General features: G+C 37.9%; 1 protein-coding gene across 1 annotated transcript in view; it reads left to right on the top strand.

Moving 5' to 3' along the window:
• ABHD17B (abhydrolase domain containing 17B, depalmitoylase) overlaps positions 1-14868 on the top strand; it is a 39943-nt gene extending 25075 nt beyond the window's left edge. The window contains exons 2-4 of the mRNA XM_065878968.1: positions 5592-6061; positions 10222-10401; positions 13337-14868. Coding sequence (XP_065735040.1) covers positions 5595-6061; positions 10222-10401; positions 13337-13556 — 867 coding nt within the window. The 5' untranslated portion in view covers positions 5592-5594 and the 3' untranslated portion in view covers positions 13557-14868. The remainder of the gene's footprint in view (positions 1-5591; positions 6062-10221; positions 10402-13336) is intronic.
• Positions 14869-15916: the final 1048 nt, after the last annotated feature.

Here is a 15916-nt window from a genome sequence, read left to right as displayed (position 1 = left end):
CTCCGCAACAAGAGAAGCCATCGCAATGAGAAGCCTGTGCACCACAAAAAAGAGTAGCCCCCCCCCCCCTCCACCGCTCACCGCAACTAGAGAAAGCCCACGCGCAGCAACGAAGACCCAACTCAGCCAAAAATAAATAAATTTAAAAAAAAAAAAAAAGAGAGAGAGAGAGGAGGGGCTTCCCTGGTGGCGCAGTGGTTGAGAGTCCGCCTGCTGATGCAGGGGACACAGGCTCGTGCCCCGGTCCGGGAAGATCCCACATGCTGCGGAGTGGCTGGGCCCGTGAGCTATGGCCGCTGAGCCTGCGCATCCGGAGCCTGTGCTCTGCAACGGGAGAGGCCACAACAGCGAGAGGCCCGCGTACCGCAAAAAAAAAAAAAAAAAAAAAAAAGGAAGGAGATTATAGTATGTCATTTTATTTAAGGACATTATTTAACAGTAGTCTTCCTGTTTTGCTGAGAAAGGACTCAGGTGTTCATCTCTTTTCCTTTGTCATTGAGCAGGAAAAAGTTACCAGGAGAAGCAAGTTCTTAAATTATTATTTCATGCAATTTTAGGAACTTCCTCCTGCTATATAAGTGAAGTAACTCTGAGTCCCCTGCCAAAAGGAAAACCTTAATTTTCACAATGGGCCATCTGTTTAATATTGAACTGACCTTTCATTTTGTGAATTGATTTCCTTCTCCCTGGAAGACTGTTCTGTTCTGTGCTTTATAACACACTGAATGATTTCAGTAACTAGCAATGCTTTTCCTGCGTGAACCCTCCCTCATTCAGGTTCATACATTTTTATTTGATTGCTTCTATTCTGACCCATACAAGAAACCTAAGTAATTATCACAAAATATGTTGGATTTCTTTCTTAACATGTGATTTGTAAACTTTTTTCCTTCTTTTGTGGGGGCTTCTGAGGTGCAGAGGGTTGAATTAATCTTAATAATTTACTAACTCATTCATCTAAAAAATAATTAGAAACCTCATTATGTGTTAGATGCTCTGCATGTCACTAGAGGTCCAGAATGACCTCTTTTTCTGTTGCATTTTGTTCTCTATTTTGTTGATATCTACCATTAATTTCTTATTTCTTTGTGTTTACACTCCTTCTTGAGTTTTAACATGTTGATAAATACTCAAGGCTAGACATTTGTAATGAAAACTATAACTACTCTTCAGGTGTATCGAAGTATCATTTTTATGCTGGTTATGTCTGACTTATTAAGAGTCAGAATGAGAATTTCCTGGCTACCCAGTGATTAGGACTTCATGCTTCCACTGCAGGGGGCATGGGTGCATTACCTGGTCAGGGAACGCAGGCTCAGCGGCCATGGCTCACGGGTCCAGCCGCTCCACGGCATGTGGGATCTTCCTGGACCGGGGCGTGAACCCGTGTCCCCTGCATCGGGAGGTGGACTCTCAACCACTGCGCCACCAGGGAAGCCCTAAATTGGTATTTTATCTGTGTGAAATTCTAGCTTCAAAGCTTTTTCCTTACTTTAAACTTATCCCTTCAGTGTCTTCTGGTTTCTAGTGTTGCTATTCAAAAGTTAGATGTTCATCTGATTCTTGTTCCTTTGTAAGTAATTTGTTCTTCCCTTTTGGAAACGTTCAGATTTTTGTTCCTGGCAGTTTTAATATTTACTGTAATTTGTCTAGCTGTAAAAGTTTTCTTAAATACCTATTTGGCATACTGAGCTATTTCCATCTGAATTTTCTCTTTAATTCTGAAAAATTATTAGATTGTCTTTATTTTCTCCTCTTTTTTTGGAGGGGACTCCTATAGTGATATTGGTATTTCTACTGAAATCCTCCTTAAATTTTCTTTTATATTTTCCATCTCTTCGTCCCCCTGAAAAATTCCATACCTGGGAATTCTTCAACCCGATTTTCCAGCTCACTAATGTGTTCTTCAACTGTTATCAATATTTGTACCCAACCCATCAGTTTAATTCTTTATTTCAGATACTGATTTTTTTATACCAGGGATTCCAGTTGAACTTTTCTTTCTGACACTTTTTTCTGCTTCATCTTTAAGTTTTCTCTCTCTCTCACTCCCTCCTTCTCTCTTTCTCTCTCTTTTTTTTTTTTTTTTTTTTTCCTGCGGTACATGGGCCTCTCACTGTTGTGGCCTCTCCCGTTGCGGAGCACAGGCTCCAGACGCGCAGGCTCAGCGGCCATGGCTCACGGGCCCAGCCGCTCCGCGGCATGTGGGATCTTCCTGGACCGGGGCACGAACCCGTGTCCCCTGCATTGGCAGGCGGACTCTCAACCACCTGGGAAGCCCCCCTCTCTCTCTTTTTAAATAGGTTTATTATAACTTAGTTTAAATCCTTGTTTTGTCTGGTCCAAAAATTCAGCTACAAATTATTAAATTTGTTGTATGACCTTTGTGTACTCTCATAACTCTGTTTTCCATCTGTGATTACTCACTGCTTTGTCTCCTCAAGATTTTGTTGTCAAGAAGTAACTAGTAAATAAAATGTTTATATTCAGGTGAGTTATATGAAACAAATTGGTTTAAATTATCTAAATTTAACAAGATATTTCAGTGATTTATCAAGAATAAGATATTCTCCCTCAGTAGTTTGCCCAGCTCTGCTCTGATCATACTAAAACATAGGTTTATTTATTTTATTTTCTATTGTGAAAATTTTCACATTTATAGAAAAGGAGAGAATAACTTTTTTAAGCAAGTCTGTGTTGCTGCCCTATATCAGACCTATCATTAGGAAAGTGATAATTTCCAAGTTTATGTTATTAAGTGGATACCAGTTGTCTGGGTTTGAGGCAGTGGAGGTGGGAATGATTTCTTCTGCCACCATTAAGAAGGTCAGATTGTCTTTCATTTGACTTGACCCTGGCACTGCAGCTTTTTCTCGTCTAATTTTTTCCTTTGGTGTTCATCTTCAGAATCGTCTCTGCAGCATTATATTTGTTCGGTCAGCCAGTTTATTTCAAAATTACTGTATTATATAGTACATAAAAGTCTTCACGTTCAAGTGGTAATTTACAGGAACATAATATAGTATAGCTATATACAGTTTACTTAATCAAGCTTTTAATATGCTCTTCAGGGTCAGCAGTTGATGGCGTGTAAGGTAATTGGGGGTAAGAAATGACCATAGGTAGATTATTAAACGGATAGCACTGATATATTGTACCTTCTACCTCATCTTCTTTTTCCAGGTTATCTCCTTTGATTTTAGGTATTTTTGTTTGGGGATCATCTCCTTTGGAACTGACCCTTTGAACTCCCTTCTCTGCCATCTTCACCAGATCCTTTATCCTCCTGACCAGGATAATAGATTTGTAGCCAAATTCTGTAGTAGACTTTGCTAATTTATCACACATTCTTTGCCTGCTAAGCCCTGGACATGCTCTCAGAATCCTCAGTACAACATGTCATGGAGCCAGTTAGAGTTAGCACTAAGGATGACAGCTAGTTGTCATTTTTGTTCTATCTGACTCTTGTTCCAACCAGAGTAAGACATTAACTTATTCAGGCTATATTCATTTTGAAGGCCGAAAGGGAATAAAAATAGAATAACAAGTAAAGGTGCTTCCCATTAGCCAAGAGACATTTTTCTGTCCTTCCCTTACTCATCTTTTAAAGCCTTTCATGTCACTCCTACTCTTCTCTCTGCTGTTTCTGCTTCTTTCTACCTAATTAGTTTACACTGGGAAATTAACACATTTGTATTAAGCAAAATAAACTAGATTTTGAATCAGTAATTAATGAAAAAGGCATTCATTTCTTTCCATATGTACTCAACACTTCAGTCACTCTTCTGAGGTGATAGTTTCTCAATTTTTGGTAGGATGAAGTTCTTTTTTTCCCCCTATCCTTTTATTTAGATTTTTTGGGAGAAAATTAGGTGCCACCAAACCTGGAAGGTGTTTGTTTTGAATGCCTTCTTCCTGGAACCTAAGCAATGGTCTACTGCTAAAAAGAGATAGGAATTTGAGAAAGGATAATTAGAAGGAAATGCTGGTAGGGCAAACAAGTAGTACTTTATTTTGTTTCTGAGTTAATATGAGCTGTGGATACTTCTAAAATATTGATGAAAAAGGCATAGGAGAAAGTGGACCATTTCTGAGTGTGTCAGCTCTACGGCCATTACTATGTTAAGTGCCTTAACGATATCATTATATTTGTTCTTCACAACCACTGTGTTCATTGTAGGCATTGGCCTCATTTACTTATGAAGACAGTGAGGGGGCTTCCCTGGTGGCGCAGTGGTTGAGAGTCCGCCTGCCGATGCAGGGGACACGGGTTCGTGCCCCGGTACGGGAAGATCCCACGTGCCGCGGAGTGGCTGGGCCCGTGAGCCATGGCTGCTGGGCCTGCGCGTCTGGAGCCTGTGCTCCGCAACGGGCGAGGCCGCAGCGGTGAGAGGCCTGTGTACCGCAAAAAAAAAAAAAAAAAAAAAAAAAAAGACAGTGAGGGTCAAAAAGGTAAATAATTTGCCCAAGGGCACACGGCTAGTAAGTGCTACCACAACTCTCTGACTTCAAACCTTATGTTCATTTCCATCTAACCATTTAGGAAATTTTCCTTGAGCAGATCTTTTTTCCATAATAATGCCTTCTTAATTTGGGCAATAATTTCATATATACATTTTAATGTTTTACAGGTTATTTAGGCCGTTGGCACTATGGCTAACATAATAGGCTTCTGAGACAAATATGGCTAAAATAATAAGCTTCTGAGACAAATAGTGTTTTGAGCCCTTGAAGCAGTGTATGTAGCCCAGTGATGTAGGACGATGACTGAGCCTGGTGTCAAATCCTGGCTCCCTCACTTCCTCACCTTGTGCAGGTTTCTTTTCTCAGACTACCATACAGGGTTGCTTAGAGGATTAAACATGCCGATATGCATAGAACCCTTAGCACAATGCCTGACAAATAGTAAGTGCTATTATTATATATTTACTATATTAGGTTAAATCCCTAGCTTCTCACGAGATTCTGAGAATTTTCACTGAGTTACACAGAAATTAAAAGCTAACTAAAGATATTTCATACCTACTATGTTGTTATTTGTAGAGAAATAACAAATTTATACCTCTACTCTCTGGTAAGAGTATCATTTTTCATATTTTGGTAAAGTATTATAAAATATCAACTACTGGGCTTCCCTGGTGGCGCAGTGGTTGAGAGTCCGCCTGCCGACGCACGGGACACGGGTTCGTGCCCTGGTCCAGGATCCCACATGCCGTGGAGCGGCTGGGCCCGTGAGCCATGGCTGCTGAGCCTGCGCGTCCGGAACCTGTGCTCCGCAACGGGAGAGGCCACAACAGTGAGAGGCCCGCGTACCGCAAAAAAAAAAAAAAAAAAAAAAATTCAACTACTATTTGCAACATGTCACATAGTATTTGAGTCCATTTCCTGATCAGGAATATTTGTCTCACCTCATGATTTCAAGTGTTTCTAGAAAGATGCCAAAAATCTATTTGGGAAAGCATACTTCATATAATAGTAGTAGACACTGTCCAGTAGAAGAATTTACTGGTGTCTTTGTTTTAACTTTTATTGTATGCAAATGCAGAATGGACATTCAGTGATTAAAACATGACTATTCTTTTCTTTTTCAGAAGATGAATAATCTTTCATTTAGTGAGCTATGTTGCCTCTTCTGCTGTCCACCTTGTCCAGGGAAAATTGCTTCAAAATTAGCATTTTTGCCACCTGATCCAACTTACACGCTGATGTGTGATGAAAGTGGAAGTCGCTGGACGTTACACCTATCAGAGCGAGCAGACTGGCAATATTCTTCTAGAGAAAAAGATGCTATTGAGTGTTTCATGACTAGAACCAGTAAAGGCAACAGAATTGCCTGCATGTTTGTGCGTTGCTCACCCAATGCCAAATACACTTTACTCTTTTCACACGGAAATGCTGTTGATCTTGGTCAGATGAGCAGTTTTTACATAGGACTGGGATCACGGATTAATTGTAATATATTTTCATATGATTATTCTGGATATGGTGCAAGTTCTGGTAAACCGACAGAGAAGAACCTCTATGCAGACATAGAAGCTGCTTGGCTTGCTCTTAGGACAAGGTAAATGGTGATTGGGAATTGTTTTCCACATTTGTGATGGCTGATAAAATTGTCTTGTATAAGAATAGAATAAAATCTGTTTTTGTAACACATCTTGAAGTGCTAAATAAAGATTATATTTACCAGTATAAACCTATGAAGAGTTACACTTTTAGATTGTAATTTTAAATTTTGTATAATAGCATAAAAGAGTTTGACAGCTTGTGTGTGTGTGTGTGTGATTTTCCTAAAAATGTAAGCCAGTGAAAAATGTTTAGTTTTAGAAACTTATTGGATTGTGGTATAAAAATGTTTATTCAAAGTTGCAACATTTCAAGGGAATGAGAGAAAAGTGATTTAGCTAATCATTCTCTTGATCTGTCATTAACAGAGTAAGAGGCTAGATTGTTAAAATCCTAAGGCAGGGTTTGCATCATTTTATATAATTAATAATTAAAAATTAATAAATAGAAATAACATTTATCTTTGCTAGTCACAAAAATACTTATAAATTTTTCTTGAAAAAGATTGCAGTTTTGTATACTTCGGTGTATTTTCTCATCAGTTAATGTACACTAAACAGAAAGATACCTTAGTACAAATTATTCTTCATTGTACATTAATAAGCTGCCTGACTTCCAGAGGTTTTTTTTGTTTGTTTGTTTGTTTTTTGCCTGCGTTGGGTCTTCGTTGCTGTGTGCGGGCTTTCTCTAGTTGCGGTGAGCAGGGGCTACTCTTCGTTGCAGTGCGCGGGCTTCTCACTGCGGTGGCTTCTCTTGTTGCAGAGCACGGGCTCTAGGCACACAAGCTTCAGTAGTTGTGGCACGCGGGCTCAGTAGTTGTGGCTCTCCAGCTCTAGAGAGCAGGCTCGGTAGTTGTGGCGCACGGGCTTAGTTGCTCCGCAGCATGTGGGATCTTCCTGGACCAAGGCTCAAACCCGTGTCCCCTGCATTGGCAGGCAGATTCTTAACCACTGCACCACCAGGGAAATCCCTCCAGAGTATTTTAGACTGAAGCTAGAGTACATAAAGAAAATCTACCATTCCTAATTTAATGTTTAAATATTAATGGTTTCAGTTAGTTGGGAAGAACTTTCTCAATTTCATTAGTAGATATAACCTTTTTTAGAAAAATCTTTAGAAACATTTACCCCTCCAAGATGTATAGTAAAACTATAGTCTCATAGCAGAGTTCTGTATAAAAGGGATTCTTAAGTCAATTGAAATGATATGAAAACATATTTCTGACAAGTAAGAAAAAAAATAGATGGTAAGTAGTAATTATGGAGTTTAGGAGTGGGAGGAAGGCAGGCACAGAGCAGTAAAAATTTATAAACTTAAAAACTACCTTAAATGACCACAGTCAAAATATGCTTCGAAAAAGAAAAAAAAAAGCTTCGGTTATACTCATGTCAGTCCCCTCAAACCCGCAAACAAAACTGAGTTCCCCCTTTCAGATTCAACCAGTTGAATATAGTATATATAATACCTGTCAGGAAAATATGATAATTTTTTAATAACAGATTTATTGCAATATACTTCACATACTATAATTCAACTTCAGTGAATTAGTATAGCTTTTAAAGGTGCTAAAAGCAGATAGCCTTCATTATTAGTGCTTCCAAGTAGCACAAAAGTATAAATTATTCAAGCAAAACATGTTAGTATCCAGTTAAGTGTTCTTTCTATGTTTATGTAAAAGAATCCCCTCTTGTAAGTGGTCAGCTTTATTATTTTTTTTTAAATCTTATCAGATATCAATTTACAGGAAACTTTCTTAAGTGATTTCTAGTCTGGGTTAATTAATCTTTTTATACACTCGACCAGTATGAATGAAGACTAGGAATAGAAGAGATAGATTGCTACCTAGTCCCACATACTAGTTTAGCATAGAATTTCAGACTTAAAATTTCTCTTATGTTGAACTCTAAATATGGTTGGAAGAGTTAGTAAGGGGAAATTTTATTTAATTTTTCTGAGCCTCTGTTTCTTAGTCTATTTAATGAAGAGCTTAAGTTAAATGATCTCCAAGATTCTTTCCAGTTCTTGAATTCTGTCATCTAATAAAATGTGTGTAATTAGAATTCATGCCTTTCATTTCGTTTACTTGATTAAAGTAAAAAAGAGCTTAAGTAACCAGGAAGGGAAAAAATAATGAACTTAAATAATTATTATTTGAATAACCTCCCTTTAAGGATAATTGAATATCTATAGTAACCATGTTTCTGAACTTCTGATGGATCAACAGAAAATAAAGTATGAATATTCACTATGCAGCCTTTCCCCCACAGTATTTGAGCTCATTATCTGTGTGCTATAATAGAAAAGGCACTGGACCTGGAGTCAGAATACCTGGGTTCTAATTACCGGTCTGTCATTAACTTACTCTGACTTTGAACATCTGCTCAGTAAGCAGCCAACCTAGATTAGATGGTCTCTGAAGTCCTTTGTAACGTGTACTATTCTAAAATTCTGTTACTGCTTTGAGTCCTCTGATAGTAAATTGGCAGCTGCTTCAGCTACTCTGGAGCCTTGCCATTGCTAGCTTTAGCCTAAAACCCATCGTTGCCACCCACAGTTCTGCTGTTCAGCTAAACAGCCATCCATGCAGCCCCAAGCGTTATGCTGATGCGATGCTGCAAATGTTCATTTTCCTAATTGCTTCATTCCTATGAAGCTAGGTCTGTTGCAAAGAAAAAACCTTTTCTTTTTTAAATTTTTTTTTTAAGATTCTGTGTAGAGAAATTATTTATTTATTTATATATTTTGGCTGCATTGGGTCTTCATTGCTGCGCGCGGGCCTTCTCTAGTTGCGGCGAGCAGGGTCTACTCTTATATTGTGGTGCGTGGGCTTCTCATTGTGGTGGCTTCTCATTGCGGAGCATGGGTTCTAGGCGCACAGGCTTCAGTAGTTGTGGCTCACAGGCTCTAGAGTGCAGCCTCAGTAGTTGTGGCACATGGGCTTAGTTGCTCTGCGGCATGTGGGATCTTCCCAGACCAGGGATCAAACCTATGTCCCCTGTGTTGGCAGGCGTATTCTTAAAACAGTGCATCACCAGGGAAGTGCAAAAAAAGTTTTTCTGAGTTTAGTTACATTTAGAGTCAGTCTGTAGTAGATGGAACCCAATCTTTGGGACATGGTCCAAATTCTTCTGTAGGACTGATTTGAAGAAACTATGGAGAGGTAATTAGCTCCTATAGTACCTCACTTACACTTGCAGTAGTTTATAGTTAGGACAGTTATACTGTACACAAGTAACAATGCCTGGAACATAGTATATACCCAATATAATTGAGTTAGTGAGTTCATATATTTAAATCTGAATCATTTTTAAGGAAGTATTCATAAATCACTGACCCATGTGGCTTTTGGAATTCTCATTCATCTATTGATCTTTCCAATCATTAGTCCATTTCTATGGGTAAATAAATGCAAATCTCAAGAAAAATAAGTAATTTGCTCTTGGCTAAAACAATACATATATTTTATTCATCATTCCATACTGTAACTATATGTTGCATTTTCATCACTATGACCACCAACTTCAGAAAATAAAATGAACCACTTTTAATGCCTAGAGAAATAAAGAACCTTTTTTACATTGAATGGAAAATAAACACTAAATCTCCATTAAATATCAGTCCATTAAAATATTAGTGACATAGTATGTTCCAAATATAGTCAATAATATGCTACATTGAACTGCCTAAATGATTTAATAAATTCATTCCTTAAGATTAAAATTTTAGGGGCCTTCCCTGGTGGTCCAGTGGTTAAGAGTCTGCCTTCCAATGCAGGGGACGTGGGTTCGAGCCCTGGTCAGGGAACTTAGGATCCCGCATGCCGCAGAGCAACTAAGCCTGCACGACGCAACTAAGACCCGACGCAGCCAAATAAACAAATAATTTAAAAAAAAAAAAAAAAAAGATTAAAATTTTAAGAGACCTCAGCCATTATTTTTCCAAAAGATAGACTTGAAACAGATGAAATAATATAGATTTTATTGTGGCATTAAATATGTTAGTGATGACTAAGAAACTTAAGTTTTAAATATAAATTTATTGACATTGTCTCATTCTGTCATTCTTTTTTAAGAGTAAGTCCTTAGTAGTGATTGAACACTTCATACCAGTCTGACTCTCCAACTCTTTTTTTTTTTTTTAAACTTCTGGACTCTGTAGATATGGCATTCGCCCTGAAAATGTGATTATATATGGCCAAAGTATAGGGACAGTACCATCTGTGGATCTTGCTGCTCGGTATGAGAGTGCTGCTGTTATTCTTCATTCTCCTTTGACCTCAGGAATGCGAGTCGCTTTTCCTGATACCAAGAAGACCTACTGTTTTGATGCATTCCCAAAGTAAGTATTAATATTCATATAGTTTAATTTGAAGAAACTTTTGAGGGAATTTTTTTCCATCACTTAAGGTATTCATGATATAGTTCACTCAGCCATGAGCTCCTATTTTACATATATTTTAGCAATTGTGGAAAAATTACTTTGTGAGGAAGGTGGTGGCAGGACATCTGTCAGAAGGCTGAAGTGTTTGAGCAATAGTAACCCAAGTGAAGAGTGCTGAGAGCCTTATACCCCAGATGGTGGCACTAGTATTGGAGATAAGAGAGTGAATTTGAGAAAAAATTGATAGAACTGAATGTCAGACTGTATATAGGATGCTAAACAAAAGAATTTGAATATAATTCCCAGGTTTCTGACTTGAGCTGCTAATGGACGATAGTACCATCCAGTGAGGTGCATAATACTGGAGGAGAGGAACAAGTAGAGGGAAAATGAGACACATGTGCATAAAATATGAATGAACGGGGCTTCCCTGGTGGCGCAGTGGTTAAGAATCCGCCTGCCAATGCAGGGGACACGGGTTCGAGCCCTAGTCTGGGAAGATCCCACATGCCGTGCAGCAACTAAGCCCGTGTGCCACAACTACTGACCCTGTGCTCTAGAGCCTGCAAGCCACAAGTGCTGAGCCCGCGTGCCACAGCTACTGAAGCCTGTGTGCCTAGAGCCTGTGCTCCACAACAAGAAAAGCCACCGCAGTGAGAAGCCTGTACACAGCAACAAAGAGTAGTCCCCACTCGCGGCAACCAGAGAAAAGCCCGCGCTCAACAACGAAGACCCAACACAGCCAAAAATAAAATAAATAAAAATGTTTTAAAAATCTTCTGTAAAAAATGAATGAATGATGTCTAATTAGTGATATCTGATTTACAAAGGAAGTGAATTGTGAAAATATTGAGTCTTAAATGAGCCAGAATAATTACTGCCCCCACAAAGTCTGCAAACGTAAGTGTTAGACAAATTTAAAAGAAGGGCTACTTATCCTCATGCTTCTCAACATAGGATGGTAGTTCCCACTAGCTCTTCTTCATTGTTACAAAAAATTGACGGCCTATTTTTCTCAAAGAAAGGAAGGGAAGAAGTGACAGGCTAGCAAATTTCAGTCTTATTTCCTTTCCCAAATTGGTAGCAATACAAAGATTCTTTGTGAATGATAGATAGGCCAAAGGCCAAGTCACCACTTGATTCTTTATAAGAACAGCAAGGGTCATTTCAAAAACAAATTTTTTCTTCATTAGCCAGTAAGGGGTTACTTTGGTAGGGAAGCATATGGGAGCATATGATACTATCACCAGAGCAGGCTGTGGGAGGTTTTTGGTTTTTACATTTATTGGGGGTTTGTTTTTGTTTTAGAAAATGGTAGATTGGAAGGTATGTGCATTATACTTTGTAGCTGAATGGTAGAAATGATAGGGAGACAATTGGGGTAAACTATTGCCAAGTTACATCTCTGTTTAGCTCCCTCTTTCATTTCAGCTGCACCAACAGAGTATGCAGCACTAACAGTAAACTGTTTGAAAAAGATCATACGTTTCCTTTTTTATTTAATTCTTCTACTATTGAAGAGTTGATACCAAATAATATACCCAAGCATTTTTTCCTTACCAAATGCTGCCTTGAATTATTTCATTGACGATTTTCTTCTTTTTCAAGATTCTGTCCTCATTTTATAGTTATGCCTTGCGCCTCTTTCTCTTAGAAAATTTTTAAAGATTGTTCTTTGTAAGGTTTTTTCTTTGTATTGTTTGTCTCTTCCAAGTTGCCCTTTCTTACTGTTTATTTTGATCCTTGTCTTATATGTAAAGTGACATCTCCTCTGATGTCTGATAATTCTTGTGTGCTCATATGGAAGAGTAAGGAACTAAAGAGCTGAGCTGAAGTGTGGGGAATTAAGACTTGTTGACTGAGAGTTTCACTATCCAGTGATCTGGCCAAGCCAGTTAGTTGGGGATCCCACCCCGATGTCAGTATTTATTTTTCCTCTTAAGGCAGATATATAGTCTCCAAAGAAGACTCTCCCTACAACTATCTCTTAAAAGGTGGAGGCTTGGCTGCCAGCATTCTGGGAGCCCAGTAGGGAAAATGGGTTCATAGCAAACAACATGTATATGTTTACTTGCTATTTGGTACCTCTGCTTTAAACTGTGTCCGGCAATCCCCTAGTCCACAGACCTTCCAGTTTTAGGTAGAGAGCATTTACCCAGCTGCAAAAGGAGGAGGAAAGAAAAGAACTGGGGTGGCGGGGGCAGGGGTTCAGGACACTATTTCTTAAACAGACTTTGAACAAATTCTGTAGATTTGAATCACCCGCCTTTATCTGCATGTCAGTTCCTAGCCTTCTGGGGGTATTCCATGATATAAATTGGATTGGTTCTTAACTTTACCCTTCTGTCCTCTTAAAAATTATGTTTTCTCCTATACTTTTAATCTGTTATCTCACATATTCATCTGCTTTCCAGCTCCAAAATGTTATGTTTTATTATATTCTCCCTAATTTTGTAGTAAATACCCAAAACAAAAAAAAATATTTTGCTTATCATTTTAGTAGGATATTGGGAGGGAGAAAAAATTGTGAATGCAGAGAGGTATGAAGTTAGCACATAGCTGAAATGGTCCTTGGTTTCTTCCTCTCCTTGCAACCTAAGTTTCTGTGCTAAAATATCAACATTGTAGAAAGGCGAAGTAGGATGACTATAACGATTGAGTGATTCCCTCAAAACAGAAGTGCATGAAGTTAACGTCCTCAGATAATCTTAAGGTAGGGAGTAATGTAAAGATGACTTTTGAATCATATTTGAAATCCAAGAGGTATCTATCCCTTCTGAATTGATTCAAAGATGGTTCTGATATTTAAATTATCTAATATAGCACAAGAAAATTTTTTTTGTTTCCTTTTCATACTTAATTTGTTGACTTCTTTCCTCCTCTTTCCCTACAGCATTGACAAAATCTCTAAGATTACCTCTCCAGTATTAATAATTCATGGGACTGAAGATGAAGTCATTGACTTCTCACACGGCCTCGCATTGTTTGAGCGTTGCCAAAGACCTGTGGAGCCTCTGTGGGTTGAAGGGGCAGGTCACAATGATGTGGAACTTTATGGACAGTATCTTGAAAGATTGAAACAGTTTGTGTCACAGGAACTGGTAAATTTGTAAAATATTCTGAAAATTTGCATACTGGGTTTTCTTTCTTGCTGAACTGCACTCTTTGGTAAATAACATAAAACCTGAAGGTTTTGTTTGCAAATCATGTCAGTTGCCTTCATAAATGTACAGGTAATGATTTGTTAACAGACTTAATGAAGGTTTTAATTACCAAACTAGAAACTGGAAATAAAAGTATCATGCAGTCAGGCTATGTAATTTATATTTTTTCTGTGAATTTTTTTTTTAAACATCAAGATGAGTACTGTATGAAATTTTAATTCTATAAGATCACACGCTATGAAAGTATTGCCAAATGCTTTTGCATATCAGAAACAAATTTATAAATATTTTTAAAACATCTCAATGTACTAAATCTTATCCTGGTATACAAGTGTAATATTCTTTCAATAAAAAGCTGTATATCTTAAACAATTAAAGTACTCAGAATAAACCATATGAAAACATGCAAGTTCACTAAAGATGACCTAAACCCTGTTGTACAGGGATAGAGATTTAAAGGTTATTTTATTGTAAAATACATTGAATTTTCTGTATTCCCTGGTTATCATACATTTTCTCCTTTAAAAAAAATGATGTAAGTCTTAATTTTTATGCCATTTGTTAATTTGCCCACTAGTTACCTTGTAAATGATAAAGTCACAATAGCACTGAATTTTAACTAGTTTTGATTTATAAGTTTGGTACTGTGAGGCAACTACTTAAAATTTTCATTTTAGTAATTTAAAAGGCATTTAGAGCTTCAAGAATAATTTTGTACGCAATGTTGTTTTAAATTTTGACTAATCTCGTAGAAATGCAATACTGTCACTGTTAGAAAACCTGAAAGTCCATTAGATGTTCTTTAAGACCACAAACAGACTGGCTATTTGATCCCTTTTCACTTTGACTATTTTTAAGAATAGGACCTGTTGTTTTGGATTACTATCTGAGAATTTCATGGATTTACTCCTGGATGCAGGAGATAAGAAAACGTCATAACTTTTATATTAACGAATGTAGTGAAAAAAATAAAGCTCACACAAAAACTAAGTTGCCTTTCCTTGAATGAATCCTGCTTGAATAAAACAATGAAAGAAAAATAAAAATAAAATTAATGGTATGTAGTCTAATTTGTAAATGAGTGAATATTGAAATAATACACACTGTGGATATATTTTAAGGCCTTATGTAGTTTTAATTGTTCTGCTTGTTCTGTGGTTATGTCTAAGACTATAGTGTATGACTCTCTTCAAAGTATATCAAGTATTGTGAATGCTTTGGTTCAGATGTGTCAAATTAACAGTAAAACAAAAATATGCCACTCAGCTGTGCTTGTTTTTGTTCTTCCATGCTCCTCACTCCTTACTTAGTACAGGGACTAAAAAAAAAATACCATTCATCTTTATAGTACATAGATCTATAGTTTCCTAAATTTTATTATTCCTTCTTTCTTTTAGAGAGGTTTTTCCTTCTCAAGATTGTCTTAAAGCCTATACGTTTCCTTCTTTGTACAACATACACCCTAGAGTTTAACTGTTTTCTTTGATCACCTGGGAAAATCAAAATATTGATCACACTAATTCAGTATTCACTCATTCATCCAACAGATACTTATTGAATGTTTAAATCATTCAAAACCCTATGCCAGATAAAGATAGACATCAAAAAAAAAAAAGACATCAACCTTGTCCTCGCAGCCTTCACAGTGTAACTGAGACAGACACCTTATTGCACAAGTATTATTACTGTTTGTATAAGGCTGAAGGAGCTTTGTAGGGTATTATAATAGGTAAAAGGTGCTTTTGAGGGAACGTGGGAAGAAGGGCAAGGAGGAGTCCCACAAAGAAGTGGTATTTGAACTGAGCTTTGAAGGATGACTAAGAAAACACTGGGCCTGGGTGGTCCGAGGGGAACAATATGTGGAAGCCTAGAGGAAGGATGGTGCGTTTGAAATTAAGAACACCGGTCAGAGGTCAAGGGGAAATGATGGCAGAGGGATGAGGGTGGCGGCTGACAAGCTAGTTAGCGGCACAATCACATATGGTATCATCATTCTAGAAATAGTAGAAAACCATTGAAAAAAATATGAAACTACACTTGTCAAGAGCTTATAGATGAAAAATATCTGGGGACTTCACTGGTGGTGCAGGGGTTAAGAATCCGCCTGCAATGCAGGGGACACAGGTTCGATACCTGGTCCGGGAAGGTCCCACATACCGTGGAGCAACTAAGCCCATGAGCCACAACTACTGAAGCCTGTGCGCCTAGAGCCTGTTCTCTGCAACAAGAGAAGCCACCGCAATGAGAAGCCCGCCCAGCACAAGGAAGAGTAGACCCCGCTTGCTACAACTAGAGAAAACCTGCACGCA

Source organism: Phocoena phocoena, chromosome 6 (assembly GCF_963924675.1).
Source record: "Phocoena phocoena chromosome 6, mPhoPho1.1, whole genome shotgun sequence".
NCBI classification, from domain to species: Eukaryota; Metazoa; Chordata; class Mammalia; order Artiodactyla; family Phocoenidae; genus Phocoena; species Phocoena phocoena.
This window is presented reverse-complemented; position numbering and strand designations above follow the sequence as displayed.